The sequence below is a fragment of the Cornus florida genome, unplaced genomic scaffold (assembly GCF_030987335.1).
Source record: "Cornus florida cultivar Cherokee Brave unplaced genomic scaffold, ASM3098733v1 CherokeeBrave_3.0.0_Hap2_Chr11, whole genome shotgun sequence".
Taxonomy (NCBI): domain Eukaryota; kingdom Viridiplantae; phylum Streptophyta; class Magnoliopsida; order Cornales; family Cornaceae; genus Cornus; species Cornus florida.
This window is the reverse complement of record NW_026775581.1, coordinates 86,466,867-86,483,060: the sequence shown is the minus strand read 5'-3', so window position 1 is coordinate 86,483,060 and position 16,194 is coordinate 86,466,867. Positions and strand designations below refer to the sequence as shown.

General features: G+C 34.2%; 1 protein-coding gene and 1 long non-coding RNA gene across 2 annotated transcripts; one reads left to right on the top strand and one right to left on the bottom strand.

Moving 5' to 3' along the window:
• Positions 1 to 5,681: 5,681 nt before the first annotated feature.
• On the top strand, positions 5,682 to 6,581 carry LOC132281479 (transcriptional regulator SUPERMAN-like). Its single transcript, XM_059783178.1, has one exon. The coding sequence runs from the start codon at positions 5,880 to 5,882 to the stop codon at positions 6,579 to 6,581; it is 702 nt and encodes a 233-aa protein (XP_059639161.1). The 5' UTR covers positions 5,682 to 5,879.
• An 8,843-nt stretch (positions 6,582 to 15,424) lies between these two features.
• On the bottom strand, positions 15,425 to 15,967 carry LOC132283311 (uncharacterized). Its single transcript, XR_009471990.1, has 2 exons — positions 15,911 to 15,967; positions 15,425 to 15,796 (listed from the first exon to the last, which is right to left on the bottom strand). It is a non-coding gene; the product is annotated as an uncharacterized LOC132283311 (long non-coding RNA).
• Positions 15,968 to 16,194: the final 227 nt, after the last annotated feature.

The following is a 16,194-nucleotide window of genomic DNA, read 5'->3' as shown; positions in this document are numbered from 1 at the left end:
TACGGATTGGAAGGATTTAAATGATATTAGTTTATTATTTAAAGTTTGAGGATTTTATTTTAGATTTCTTTCAGCGTATTATTATTTTATTCTTAATTCAGTTTTTATTCCTACTTGTTTACATATTGATTGTTGGTATCCCTCGGATTTATGCTCAGACTTGATCACCTATGGCTCTAGAATCGAGGAGTATCACAAAAGATATGCTATGGGTTCAATGGGTTGACACTTAACTCCTTAGAGGAAGAAGCCTTTGGGAAGTCACCACTCCTAGTCAGTGTTCTTGGACTTGGAGGAAGCTTCTCCAACTCAGACGAGCCTTTTGAACCCTTGTCAACCTAGAAATTGGTGATGGATAAAGCATCAATTTTTGGTTTGACAATTGGTGTTGCTTTGGCCCTCTTCATCAACTCATCTCCCCTCAACAGCTTACTGCCACCTCCCATGACACCACAACTAAACTTGGTTCCTTCATCACAAACTCATCATGGGTTTTTCCCTTCTCTATCACAAATATCCTTCCATAACTATACCTTACAAACTGGCTGCCATCACCAAACTCCAATAATAAGGACAAACTCACATGGGTGTTCCATCCTCAACTGGAGAGTTCTCAATTGCATTTACCATGAAGTTCTTTAACAGGCAGTTGGCGACTTTGCCATGGACACATTTACCTTGGGGGAAACCATCAATTCCTAAGCATGCATTTACACTGTGGATTGCTATCAAGCAAAGACTTCCAACCCTGGACAGAAAATGTACCTTTACACATTGATTCGGTCGCATGTGTCCTCTGTAACAATGCTCTGGAATCTCATGACCACCTTTTTTTCATGTGTCCATTTGTTGAGCCTTTGTAGACATTTTTACAAATACGTTGTGGGTTCCATATCCAATCGACAAATTGGGCAAGTTTGATCTCATGGGCGGTGTACCATTGGAGAAGGGAAGGTTCTTCTCATAGTAGCTCAATCTCGAGATTGACATTGGCTTCCTTGGTCTACAATGTTTGGGCGAAGCGTAATCGGAGGATCTTCACGGGGAGAAAATTAACCTAGAACTCATTACTTCATCTCACATTGGACTTAGTAAGGGCTAAACTCCTATCTACCTCCATCAAGGACTCTACCGCTGGAAGATAGATTGTTGAAGAATGGAATCTGTCGAGCTCTGTTTTGCGTCCGTCGGCGAAGCCGCCGGACATCTAATTGTGGAGGTTTCCTCCATGCGCTGACCGGATTGTTCCCATTTGTGTTTGGGTTGTAGCCTTTGGGCTTGTTTCCTTTTGGATTGTTTTGTATTCTTCCTTTGGGCTTTTCTTGAGCCTTCTTTGTGGTTGTACAATCTTATTTTCTATATATTCAATATAAATTCAATTTACCTTTCAAAAAAATATATATATATATACAAGGATTCACATTATCTATAATATTCTTAATTTTTTAACATTTATTTTTCAATTAAGTAAATATTTACACAATGTCGGATCTCCAATCCCTCCCCCATTTGTTTTGAGGGTAAATAGGTTGTAACATGAACTAGTGGCCCATTGATTAATAATTTGAACTTTTAAACTTCATAATTAAGTTTTAGATTTTTATAGAATTAAAAAATAATAATAAAAGGAATTTTTGAATAGAAGTAACTCATAGAATTAATTGAGGTTAATAATTTTATTTCGGTTTTATTTAACTGCTAACATTCTCTCTCCTCTTTCACTAGACATGAAAATTTTCTCCGACCTGAGTTTTTGTCCCGCATCTAATGGAGCCGATTTGGTAGCCCCTAAATGAGTTTGGGATGAGTATGATAAAATAATTGAAAATCCGAAACAAACTTAGGGTGGGGGTAGATTTAATGATGAACCCACCCCCGCCCCGATTATATATATTATCTTTTAAAATTATATATATATAATATTTAAAAATTTTAAGACTCTTGTTACTTTGTTGGAAGTATTAGTTAATATATTAAAATTCACTATTTAGTAATTTAAAAGTTGGGCAGCTTATATATTAGTCCAATTTGAGCATATTGGGTTTGTTTTGTTTTGTTTTTTTACTAAATAATAAAAGTGGCGTAACGCCATAACCCGCCCCGCCTAGCCCTCATTAAACGGAGTACACGGGGCGGAGTTGGTACTTTGTTTGCCGGGATGGTATACCAATTACAAACCCATCCCGGAGTCGGGACAGAGTTGGTATGATGAATTTTCTAAGGAGATAGAGTAAGGTTTAACCAAACCCACCCCAACTTCGCCACGTTGCCATTCTAATCTTTCACCCACATTTGGATCAATGGAAAATGGTGGCATTGAATGCCTCATTCCTAGGAATAATAACGGGACGGATTTGCCCCAACTCCATCTTTACCTTGTCTCATAGACATTGAGCGGGGCGAATTTGCGGTGAGGGACTTCAACCCCATCTTCGCCTCGTTCTACAGAGCTCTCACATCCTCGTCCAAAATCATTTATTAAACGGGATGGGGCCAAGACAGGGATGGATGGGGCAGGAACGGGTTTTGGAGATTAATATTGTAATTATTTAATGAGGGCGTGTGAGTTATGTTATTCAGAATTTTTACTAGACCCACTTAATTGATGTGCCTTGTGGGTAAATACAAAGTTGCAAATGGACATTGTTTTAGCAGGCCATTTGCTGAATTTCAGATCTTTTTCTTTTTTTTTTTTTTTTCTTTTTTTTTTTAAAAAAAAAAAAAGCAAATTCCTAGATGTGATACTTTCCAAGCATTCTCTCTTCTATTTTATTTTTTATTTTTATTATTATTAATATTTTATCATGACAAAAAAACACACATACTCACTTTATTTTTATAAGAGTTTAACTTCAACCCTCAACATTTTACCCGAAAAAAATAATAACTAAAATAACTTGTTTTTGTTCTGGACCAAATAGAGTCGGCTTCCAACACCCTCAATGAACTTTCATATCTTCCTCTAAATTAACTTATACTAGAGCCATATATTTGTCTTGATTGATCATTTCATATATCTCAACTAAACGTGTCACAAGTAAATGTTAAAAGGATATGTTAAAACAAACAATCAAGAATATCCTTTCAGACGATAAGATCAATAATACAACTCTGTGTGAATGTGACAGATAACAAGTATAATATATGTGTAAACCTCGTTAGTCACTAGAAATCAAAGAAGAAGATGAGCTAGTGGGTAAGTACTTGTTACATAATTTAAGTGTCAACCAGTTCAAGTCAATGTTTGTGCTTAAAGAATTGCTCCAAACTCAAGATGAGACAAATTAAACACTTTAAATTAGTTTAAGCATATATACTGATCAGCCTTTTAAAAGTCAAGACGATGCAAACAATGGAGAAGAAGTAAGATTAGGGTCTTGGACGTGTCACAGGCGAAAAAAGCTATGTGACATTATGAGACTATTTCTTCATTAATCACCCTTTTCTTTTTGTCCATTAGACATAGAATATATATATATATATATATGAAATTACATTGCAATATTAAATGAGGAGATTAGCGGGTCAGTGGCCTAACGGTATCAGCATTTTACTTTCTAAAGAGACGTTAGGGGTTTAAGTTTCAGAATAAACAAGTGTGTGTGAGTACCAACTAAAAAAAATATATACATATTAAATGAGGAGGTAGTAGATGTTAGAGTTATTAGAGAAGTTTTAAAAACTTCTAACTCTTGAATTTTTATTGGTTAGAAATTCAAAATTCCTTTATAATTAACTGTAAATAATAATAATAAAATTAAAATAAATATTATAACTGTTAAGCCAAACGCCGCATCTCTTTGTGAAAATACCTAATCAAATTCTATTAATATCTAGGTTTGATTTGCGGAGAGATATATAAAATAACAAGTTCTACTCTCAAATGCGATTATATCCTTTCTTCAATCATACAGTATACTCCTACAATATATATATATATTCTCTGTTTCTCTGGGCAATGTGACATCAAACTTGGTGAAAGCTTCTCTGTGATCGTGTGCATAAGGACCCATTGGAGTTGTATCTTGGAGTCTTTGGTGGATCGAAATTACTGCACGTAAGGGAGACTTCAAAGACTTTAGGACAACGCATTGCGTGCCTCTCCATTTAACAGGCCAGAACTATCGATTTTTTCCTTTTCTAATTTGTTTTACTATTTCAATACAATTATATTTGTTGTATAATCATTTTTATAATATTAATTGTTTTATTATAATAATAACATCTTTCCCATTCCATAAATTGTATTTTACAATCTGGAATTCAATATACGTAACAGTAGAATATCTTGCTTCTCGAGATTAATTTATCATTTTTATAATGAATGGTATTGAATTGTGGTCGATCATCTAAAATTCTTCTGAGAGAGAGCTCGCATATATATATATATATTCTTTAATGGTGATGAGGAAAAGTTGTCTTTGGAGGGGTTCAGCTAATAGGACAGTGAGAAAATAACAAGAAAGCGAATTTAAGAGAGAAGCATCAATAATTTCATTTGTACATGACAGTCTATATCCAAGTGGGGAACTACGTTTGACAGACGCAGAAATTAATTTAATTGAACTCTCTCTGCTGATTAGACAATGTTAACATCCTTATCAAATGGAAATAACATATATATATTGTAATATGTGTGTAGTTGTGTACCTAAATTCCAAAATAAGTCTTTGTGTACACACACGCTAAAAGACACATATAAATGATGGACCTTTAGATTATTTAAAAAAAAAAAAAACACTGAGGGTTGCGAAGCCTGTGTACATTTACTTTCCTTCAAATGAAAACAATAAGGTACTGACTAAGAATTCCACAGTAAGTCATTTTCCTTCATAAATGCATTGCATAATATATATATGTGTGTGTGTGTGTGTGTGTGTGTGTGTGTGTGTGAAGGGTTTTTCTTTAATTTAATATGTGGCATTATAATAAGATCGACCATAAGCAAGCCTTGTATATGAGATGAATTCAAGTTATATATATAGTTTTATGACATGAACAGATGAAATATTAATTATAGAACTTCAATAATCAAAAGTACGTACTTCAATTATTTCAAAGTTGTAACTCACTTTATAGTCCTACAGTGACATTTTCAGAAGTAGCAATTCAGTAAAGAGCCAGATAGAAAGTAGCAAATGCAAGAAAAGAACCATTAATAGGAACAACCCAAGGACACCTTCATAAATGCAATTACCCTGCCCTAGCTTTCTCATCTCTCTCACTCCCCACTTTTTCTGTGAAAAATAAAAATAAAAATAAAAATAAAATTTTTGAAGTAGTAGTCATGACACATAACTAGAGTATGGCAATGAAGGTCAGATATATAGCAAATTATAATAAACTTATTGCCTGAATTGAAGCAACCAGTACTTCACTATTTGTCTTTCAATGATTTTGAAATCATGAATATATTGACAATACTACTTTTGGGACTTCATTTTCAATTTTCTCGATCTAACCTTTTTTCACTCTATTTTCTTAATTAACATTCTCAATTTAATTATATCTAAATTTTTGCATTAAATTTCTTTATCACTTGTTTAATGTTTCCCTAGAAGATGCATGAGAGAGATATTTAATCAGTTACTAAGATGGGCGTTGAAGCCAATGTAGGTTATGGTTGTCTTTATATATAGATAACTAATTGGGTGGACAAGTACTTATTATATTATCAATCTCTCTCTCCTCTCTCTCTCTCTCTCTCTCCACTGCTAAAATCCAACTGCTTGCTTCAAAATTTTGGTGATATACACGGTGCTAGGGTTTTTTTTTTTGTCTCCATTTCCATTGCAAGCCCATCCCCTATTTAACCCTCTTCATCATTTCACTCCACATGCATCATCTTTATCACACCTATCTTAAATGTTATTAGTACCATGGGTGCTGAGCTTGGTTTTCTCTCCTTGACTCAGCTCCAAAAATTATCTGATCAATCTCTTCAACAACAACAATTGAACCCTAATTCGACCTCCACCGGCTCGTGGATGTGGAACCCAAAGCAAGAAACCAAAGAAGATGATGATTCATGGGAGGTGAGAGCCTTTGCAGAAGACACTGGCAACGTCATGGGGACCACTTGGCCGCCCCGGTCATATACTTGCACCTTCTGCAGAAGGGAGTTTCGGTCTGCCCAAGCCCTAGGCGGCCACATGAACGTGCACCGCCGCGACCGTGCCAGGCTCCACCAAACGCCGCCCGGTTCAACTAACCACCCCACCTCCTCCTCCTCCACCACTACTTCTTCCACTCTCATATTCCCAACTCAAGAATTCGTCGCCAATGGTGGTGGACTGTGCCTTCTCTACTCATTACCTAACCCTAACGGCGCGTGTATCGAATCACCATCCACTCTTCTCTCTATCTCACCCTACCCTCCCAACGGATTGATGCCTCCTTGCCCACCACCATCCACTCCAACCATCAATTCCTCTCTCTATCACACTAGCAGCACTGAACCTACAGTGTCAGTAGAAAATGTTACTTATTATCAAAATAATAACAGCATCAAGAAGGAGTCAGCAGCCATTGAAGATCTTGACCTAGAGCTTCGACTAGGACGCGGGTCATCACCACCGTGACAGCTAGTCAAGATAACATAGTGTGTGTGTGTGTGTGTGTGTGTGTGTGTGTTTGATTTGTTTGTGCTTTTCGTTTGAGCAAGAGAGTGACAATTTAGTGTGTAACATACAGTCTAGCTAGTTTGATAGACTTGTGTGAGATTTGTTTTTTGTTTTTTAGTTACATGGTTTGATTTTTTCATTGGTGTGAGATAAAAGCTGCAATGGCACAAGAATGGAGGCTAAAAAACGCAGCTTGTAAATTAAAAGATAAAGAAGGATTAAGTTTGAGAAACAATAATGAAAGAAAGAGAGATTAGGGTTTGAGTGAAACAGTGGTAAAAGCTTGCAGTGCAGTGTCATTTTCTGTTACAGATGTCTGAGTAAAAAGTCTGGGCGACATTTCCGTGGGGATTATTATATGGATCTCATATGCTAGGGCATTTACACCTCCTGTCACTCCAAAAATACAAAAATACCATTCATCTCTAGAAAACTAAATAACTAGAATAATTGAAGTTGTGTTTGGTTGAGTTTTCTAAAACTCATAAAATAAAAAATTATTTTCAGATAATTATAAATATGTTTAGTTTAAATTTTTATCATAGTAGTTTTTTTTTTTTTGAGAAATGAAAAATTAAAAATTTTAAAAATTATTTGGTTGATTATTTTTGAAAACTCGATAAAAAAAAAAAAAAAAAAAAAAAAAAAAAAAAAAAACATGTTATTAGGATCCCCTCGTGTTAGAGGACGGGTACACTTGTGCAATGTACCTACATTAGGGCAATATCCTTATATCACAATGCAACATATGCGTATGACAAAATGCAATACTCATGCAAAAACTTTTAAAAATTAAGTTGTGCAACACATTTACATTAAAAATACAACATATTAAATCAAGAATTTAACATATTTATATAGTTATAACATTCATCATTTAAAATTTTTGCATCCATGATGTAAAATTATTGCTCTCGGCATAGGATGCACATGACATATTTGACATAAAAAATGATTCTGGTTGTTTTTTAGTTCTTTGAAAATAGTTCTTTTGTTTTTTTAGGTTATTGATATTTGTTTTCAGCGAACTAATCAAGTAAACAAACTCTAATATTTTCTTTGGTGGAGGATGGATTGAGGAAGGATGGGAGAAAGGAGGGCTGGATGAGCTTCTCATGTTTGGTTGGAAGGACCCGGCCTTCTTGCTTAAGTTTTCTAATAAAATTGAGTGGAATAGATTAGGAAATGATTGAATAACTACCTAAATATATAAAATACTAATTTTGACCTTTTAAAAATATATTTTGGCATAAGTGATCAAAAGTTTAGCTAGCCTTCAAACATAAGTTCTTTCATACGTGCTAAAATTTTGCTATAAGTGCTGAAAATTTTAGATAGCCTTTAAAGTGCATTAGGTGTGGAGTTTCCACAATTTTAGGTAACTTACTTTTGATGGACAAATTAACAGGCTTTTGTATCACCAAACAAATAAAAGGACATAATTTCCGGAAAAAAGGAATAAAATAAAAGGACATTATTGTAAAGTTACCAACAATATTCTTCTAATAAACAGACAATATTTTTTTTTCTTCCTTTTAACAACTCTATATTAAACTTTATTCAGATAATGGCAAATACACACTTAGGTGTTGTTTATTAAAACTGAAAATTAAGTATTGAAAATTTTAATAATTGAATTTTAAGTACTGAAGTTTTCAAGTGATAATTAAAAAAAAAAAAAAATTGATATATTTTTTTAATTTTTAGAGTTCAGCATTGAGTGATAAGTGATATCTCCGTCATTTAAAATTTTACGTCATTTTAAGTGGCGCTTACCGTTTTGAGTGATATTTAAATTGTGTTATTAAATGCGCTTAATTGAATAAGCGTTAAATTTATTCAGCATTAGGCAATGAATTCGTTATCAAATAGCAGCTTAAACTTAAGCCTTGATACCAAAGGCCTTGTAGCCTAGTGGTATCTCATCTACCTCTCAAAGTGGATGGTGTTGGGTTAGAGTTAACAAAGGAGCAAAGTGTGTGTGTGTGTGTGAGTTTTTTGCCGATGAAAATAAATAAAACTAAGCCTTGGTGTTTTTTTTTTTTTTCCACTAATTTTATAATTCTTTACATTTTTTCGTTGAAGGGTTTGGTGGTAAGGGGATGGGCTATGTAGTATGTCTGGCGAAATTTTAACCTAAATTCACCTAACGTAGTAGTAGAGTACTTAAGTTGTGTTTATGAGCACTGAATTCATATCTTAAATTTTTAGGAAAAAAAAAAAGTTCAAAATTTTAACTAAATTTTTTCTAATTTTAAATCAGAGTTGTCCATTGGATGCTCTCAAACATTTATAATCTTCCTTTGTTTCAAATCAAATTGTCTAATTTCCTTGGATGGCATCTGCTTTGGACAATGGGCAAAAAACCAATGCCATTTTCCCCTACATGGTTTTTCAAGTTAATAAGGTACTTTGTGGATTGCTGCTTTAGATTCCTATAATGAGAACTGAGAAATCATGGGGCTGAGATGCTCCACATTTTCAAAATACAATTCAAGAAGGAAGGAAAAGTGTATATTTTAAAGCAAGTGTGATAGAATAGAATAATGAGAAAGAAGATAAAATGGCTAATTCATATGCTAATGTTTACAGAGGGGGAAAGACCAAGAAGAAAAAGTTTCTTTAGTCTTCTTCACTGTGAATAATATAAGTAGGCCCGTGTAATTATTTTATTGTGATTTGAAGGTTATCTGATTTGGCTAATCCATGCACTAATATTTATAATGGCTGCTCTCCAAAACCCTAAATTCTGGTGCAAACTCACGAATTTCCAACTCACACCGCGAGTCCAAAAGCATAAAATTTTAGCAGCATGGTTTACTGGAACTGCTATATTTATATTTTTTAGTTAATTAACAAATACTGCCACCATTTTGGGGGAAAAAAAGTAGTAATTTATTTTGAAGTGAATCTTGCCACTAGGGCTGCAAATGAACCGAATTGTTCATGAACAGTTCCGGCTTGGCTCGTTTGTTAAAAAAATGAGTCGAGCTCGATTTCTAAACTCATTTAGTAAACGAGCCAATCCCGAACAATGTTGGGTTGGGCTCGTGTAGGCTCGTGAACATGAACTCTTGTAGGCTCGTTTATCTTCATAAACTTGAGCTTGTATAAGCTCGTTTATATTCGTTAAATGTACACTCTTTTTATAGGGGTTGTTTACATTTTTTTTTTTAATGAAATTCTTTAATTTTTGAAATTATAAGATAAATATACAATAATTTACTAAACGAGCTGGCAAGCTCAAAAACGAGCCTAAACAAATTTTGACTATAAACTCAATTTTATTTTCTTAAATGAGTCGAGCCCGAGCCTGAGCCCGAGCCCGAGCTCAGTTTTTTGAACTCGTCAAAAGCCCGAGCCCAAACAACCTAAGACTCGACTTAGCTCGGTTCGATTCATTTGTAGCCTTACCTGCCACTAATATCAATTCACGATATTGAATGTTTGGGATGCAAATTGATTGAATACAAGCAAATGATCCTAATTAATGTATCTAGGTACCACATATACAATACCTCGAATATATGATAGTCGAACTCTATTTTTTTTATAAAAAAAACAGTCACCCGCTTGCAAATCTTCTATTTTGAAACACGAAAATTACCACTGGATTATAGCTTTTGGTATAAACAGTGAGACTAGTTTCACGAAACTTCCAATCTTGTTTCTATACTTGGGGGGCATTCGGAGTGCATACTTCAACAGCCAATTTGAATGAAAAGTGGAGAGAGAATCAGTTACTTGTGCATATTAGATGGTCCTTAAGACCAATTTAATTCAGACTATTCTACTGAAGAAATGACCCTACAAGAGTGTATAATTCTATTACAAAAAAATTTGAACAATGGTATGTGTTAAATTGGTCCACTAAATGACAAATGATTCATGATTATCTAATAATTTATCAGCAGAATCAAGTGCAAGTGGCCTAGCAGTACCAGACTCTTACCTTTTAAAGGGAGGTTAGGGGTACGAGTGTGTGAATACCAACTAAGAAAAATAAAATAAAATAATTTCTCAGCAGGAGGCCCCTCTCTCTTTCCTAAAATAATTTTTTTAAAAAAATAAAATAATGAACTCAACATGTTTAAATATGTTTAAACAGGTTGCAGATATTTTTTTTCTCTCTTTCAAAAGAGGGATGAGATAAATAGAACGAAGGAACAATTTAGGAAGTTTGAAGGAGTCATACCAACCAAAGGAAATAAGAAAAAAAGAACCAAACAAAACCAGCAGGATTACCAAAAAAAAAAAAAAAAAAAACAGAGCTGCCAGTGCCAGCAAAGCTCTACAAAGAACCAGCAAGAAAAAAACTAGTAAATAAAACCACCTCAAAAGAGAGCATACAATAAACAACGAACCTACTACAACCAATACCTTAAAAGAACACTAAATTGTGAATCATTCCCATAATGTGTTTCATCCCATGAATTACCAAAATGGCAAAATGGCAAGTTTTGAGTTTTCGAACTGTGACCCCACATGGGACACTCTTAAAACATCTGTTTTTCCATCAACATGCTAAAAGTAGATTAATTGTACTGGAGAAATTAATAAAGAGTTTTTCAGTTGATTCAGTGTTCTGTTTTTAAGTTATTGTTACAACATAAATCGGCGAACCAAGAACGCAATAAAAAAGCTGATAGAAAAGTATACACACACTACACAAAGATACAAAAATTAAAGTAGTTTGGGCATAATTTAACTCTACTTTTACGGGATGAAAATATGAGATTACATGTTTAAATTGTAAAAATGGAAACAATTTTCTGTTCTCAATAGAAAATTGTACCAAAAAAACCCTACTTAATTCATTTTTTTGAAAACTCAGTGATAAAAATATACATTTTTCAGATAATTATAAAAGATCTGAGAACAGTATTTTGTTTATTGAATTTTTGAAAACTATTTTCAGGATTACAAACCAAACAGGCTCAAGTTTCATTTCCTACCATAATTTTTCAAACCCTAAATGCTCTTGTATATTGATAGCAATGTAAGTTCTATAATTGAGTTCTCTACCTGTAAAATTTAAATAAAAAAAAAGAAAAAAAAAAAAAGAAAAGAAAAGAAAAGAAAGAATGTTGAAATAAAATTCAAACCACAACTTTAGAGTTACTCTAATTTATTCAAGAAACTCATATCTAATCAAGAAAACCCGGCAACTACTTTTTATTTTCACAAGTGCTTGGAAGTAATGGACATTCTGTTTTACCATATTGTGAGCCCCCACCAGATTGAAGCGAGACAGAGATCCAGCTAAGACCCCAAATAGACCTGCATAATTTATAAGTAGTTGTTACCCATAGAAGTGCTTTAATTTGGTCCCCTCCTCTGTTTCAAGGACAAGCTATTTGCAACCATGAATTCAGTGTCCACTGCACCTATGCCTTACTTGTTCTGTCTTAAACTAAGACCTTCGTGGTAAAAACATTAAAATGAAAAAATAAAAAAATAATAAAAAGAAAAAAGAAAAAGAGGTAGAGCCATAAAAGCTTGTGCAAGTTAAACCCCGTCTAAACCCTTTCCAAGGACAAACAAAAAGTTAACTAAAAACAAATAGTGATAGATCTGCTTTTGGCTGACAGATCTCAGTAATATCGACCAAGATTCGGAAAAGTAAAAGAAATTGTATCTCAGTGATCACATACTGAGTGAGATCGACAAAGATTCGTATGGTAAAAAGTTTCTGTCATATATAAATATGGGTGTGTATATGATATGAATGTATATGTGTGTGTGTGTGTATATTTATGGGGATCGTAAGTGGTTTTTGAGGTTTAGTCTTTTTCAGTGCATGGGCTCTGTTTCCCAGTCAGGCCCTTTACTTACAGTAATCATTGCCTTTCTCTTATCCTCATCTGCATGGACGACTGTCCCTGTTTCTCACCCTTCTATGAACAATGACTGTTACTACAATGACACTTCTTCTCTGCACTCCGATCATAGCTTTTTACACATTTTTGGATAATTTGCAAATTTCAATTTCTCAACTTTCAAACATTTTCAAATATGTTGATACAAACTAACTCCTCAATTATCTAAAAATTGTCACTTACCTTCCATTTTATTCAGGTATGTCCTAATTTACCATTAATTTTGCCCATTTTTATTTTTTTTTTTGGAAAAAAAAAAAAAAAAAAACCCCTCAACTTTCAAAGATTTGTAAGGGGTAATTTGCAACATTTCTCAATTCTTTAAGGAAGTTAGGTACAAAAAGGAATGCCAAAGAAGAATAATCTACAAAAGTGTTAAAGTTTGGGGAGTTTTTTTTGTTGGTTACCAAAAGGGTGTTACATGAATTTTACAACTTAAAATCACATGTTTGTATGCAAGTGGATACTATTTTATCCATTCCCTATCCGTCCACAAACTGCAGGGGATGATTTATAGAATATCTTAATTAATACTCCTATTTTACTACTAATGTTTTGGGCTAAATCTATGAAATTGTGGAAGTTTAGGGGTGTTTTTTACAATGCACTCTTACATTTATGTTTACTTTGAATAATTCACCTGTGGTGGTGGTGGTGTAAGGAGGCCGCGGTTGGTGCTGGTGGTAGCGGAAGGTGGCGGTGGTGGTAGGAGTATAAGTAAGCTGCTACAACAGAAAAGGGCAACATCAAAATAACGGTGCCTAAATTGTAAAGAAAGTGGCAGCAAGTGGCCCCCGGGGGCATAGTAGTGATGGTTAGAGCTTGGGCTTCCACATCCGCGGCCCGGGTTAGACTCTTAGCCTCTGCGTTCCCGGACTCACCCGGAGGTGTCCTTGGGCAGGGCTCCACCCCCTAGGTTTGTACCCCATGATGGGTCCCTAAGGGACCCTACGTGGGGGAGTTTCTGAGTTATCCGAAAAAAAAAAAAAAAAAAAAAAAAGTGGCAGCAAGTGGCATTGTTTTGAGAATTTTTTTTTTATTTATTTTAGGATGTCTGGAGACAAAACATGGTTATTGTTGAGGTTGCGGATGCTATTCCACTCAGAAGGATTACAAAATGATTTGGACTGGTTCATAATATTTCGACCAGTCCAACTGCTGCTGTGGATGAAGATTTGGGTTACCGTCCAAAATGGACCGGTTCAAATATTATGGACCGGTCTATTTGGATGTGGTGTAAATTATTTAGTCAAAATGAACCTGTCCAACTTTTTTAGACCAATTCATTTTTGACAGTGATTTCATCAAGATGGACAGGTCCATCGTTTTTGGACTGGCAAGTTGCGAAACTTAGTTTTCTAAGTTGATTTTTTTACTCTCCAAAGGACTATACTTGTGGGGCAAGTTGTGACCAACCCTAATCAGACTTTAGGGGATGTGAAACATATGGTAATTTGTGTGCAAAAGTGATTAAAAGTTCTGCAAGAGACAATTTAGGGACAATTGTTTGAGAATTGTACCTTAATTGTTGAGAAATTTTGTGTCTAGAGAGAGCAAACTAATATTTTGAGAGAAAGGTCTCCATTATAATCCTATATACTTTTGAGTAATGATACTTACACCGATGAATTAGGCCGAATTGTTAGACCTATTATATTTGATTCGTTAATACATATCAAATATAAAAAAGTAGGACCTCCACTTTCTTATTTAATACATTAATGACTAATCAAATTTAGTAGGTCTAACGATTCTGCCTAACTCATCGATCTAAGTATCATTATTCTATACTTCTATAAAGAAATTTGTTCGTCTTGTGAACGTAACTCTTAATTTCGGATGAAAACCTGAAACTGCTTTTTATTTTGGATAAGTCATTTAAAAAGTCTTGGCATCGAAGAAGTGGTGGTGGATATAACAAGAATGGCCCTACTACTACGCAGCTATAATTGATTATTTAACACCAGCTTACTAATTGGCATTATCCAATATATCCATTTGTCCCATATAAAATCTCATATTTGACATTATAAATTTTTTTTTTTTTTTTCCAAAACAGACGACTCTGAAACTTGAATCAGTCAGAGTAGCCTAGAATCCAAGAGTGGCATTTAATCATGGATCATTCAAATCTAATGCTCGAATTATTAGATGTTAAAAAAGACAAATTTTATCCTTTAAAATCAATAATTTGTCAAAAATAAATATTTTTTCTTTCCTCCTCTCCTTTCCTTTCCCTTCCCTCTTTCTGCCTCTTATCCTGCACTGTTCTTTTCTCTCCTATCACAGTGATTAGATTATAGTATTAGACTTAACTTAATTTTGCACAGATAAGTGCACAACTAAATAATTTTATTAATAATTTCAATATTAGTTGAACATTTAATCTAATATCAATTTTTTTCAACCATCGTTTGTCTTTTCAACGTTAATGGTACTAGTTATCGGATTTCTCACCTTGCTCTTTACCCCCAAGTAACTTTCCAGTTATACAAGTACTCAAAACTTGTGTTATCTGACACTTCTCATTTTCTTTTATTTTGCATCTCCCTACTTCTACTCTTTATATATATATTGTCATCATCTAAGTTACACAAAGAGGGAACGAGAGCATAAGAACGATAAAATCTAAGTCACACAGAGCGAAGTAAGAGAGGGAGCGCGTAGAGCGTGCAACCAACACTCATACAAAAAAATTGTGACTTAGGTCATAATATTGGGTCACACTGTCACAGCATACACAGGATGAAGAAGGTCTCAATGTGTGCCTCCCATACGTGTAAAACACTAAAATTTGATCTAACACTCTATTTCATGGTTTCATAGAATCATTAGCAGTATGTACTACATTGTTATATAAAGTTTATGGCATCGAAATTCAGACATGATCCTAGGTTTCTTAATAAGAAATTCATCCTCTCCTGAACAAAAAGGTCAAAATCTACAAATTCATGTGATTATTGGTGTATACAACTTAAAATTCTTCGTTTTAGCTTATAAATTTATTGTTTGTTTACCATACACTTCTCTATTAATACATATATTGTACAGTAAAATTACCCGCTATGAATAATCTTGCTCTGCTATGTAGTATATACAATTTCCCTACACTTCAAGCTACATCCTTGTTACATTGCTCCTTCACAATTTATGCAAGTTTTTTCCTTCTAGTTTGAGTTGCTGGATTCTCTGGCGTAGTCTTCGCCGGTGGTCATGAATCTTCCAAAGACCATGTCCCAATATAACAGCAGAATATATGCCATGTGTAATGATGGGCGCAAGAATATTATTCGTCTGTTTTACATGCATCAGTACATAACCAAAACGATCCATCAATTCTCAGCCTCTTGAATTTCATAAAAGAAAATAAGATCAAAGACAGTAACTACAACATAAATTTAGTTATACCCGAATCCATTCGAATCCGAGGTAAAGGGCTAAAAGCCCTTCCAGCAGGGGAGAGATTTTTTTTTGGGACGATGAAGCAAATATATTGATAAAAAATACGATATACAAATGGGCCTAAGAAAGGCCCAAAAAAAAGATGCAGGACAAAACCAAACCCAAATTGAGCATTGGAGAAAAGAAGAGCTAGAAAAGCCCAACAAATTGAGAGAGACAGCCATTGCTAACAACTGTAGCCGTTAGGAATGGATGTCCCAACAAATCCAACAACAGCAAATTTCAGTAAC

Coding starts and splice junctions, on each gene's coding strand:
- LOC132281479 (XM_059783178.1), top strand. CDS start 5,880: ATGGGTGCTGAGCTTGGTTTTCTCTCCTTGACTCAGCTCCAAAAATTA.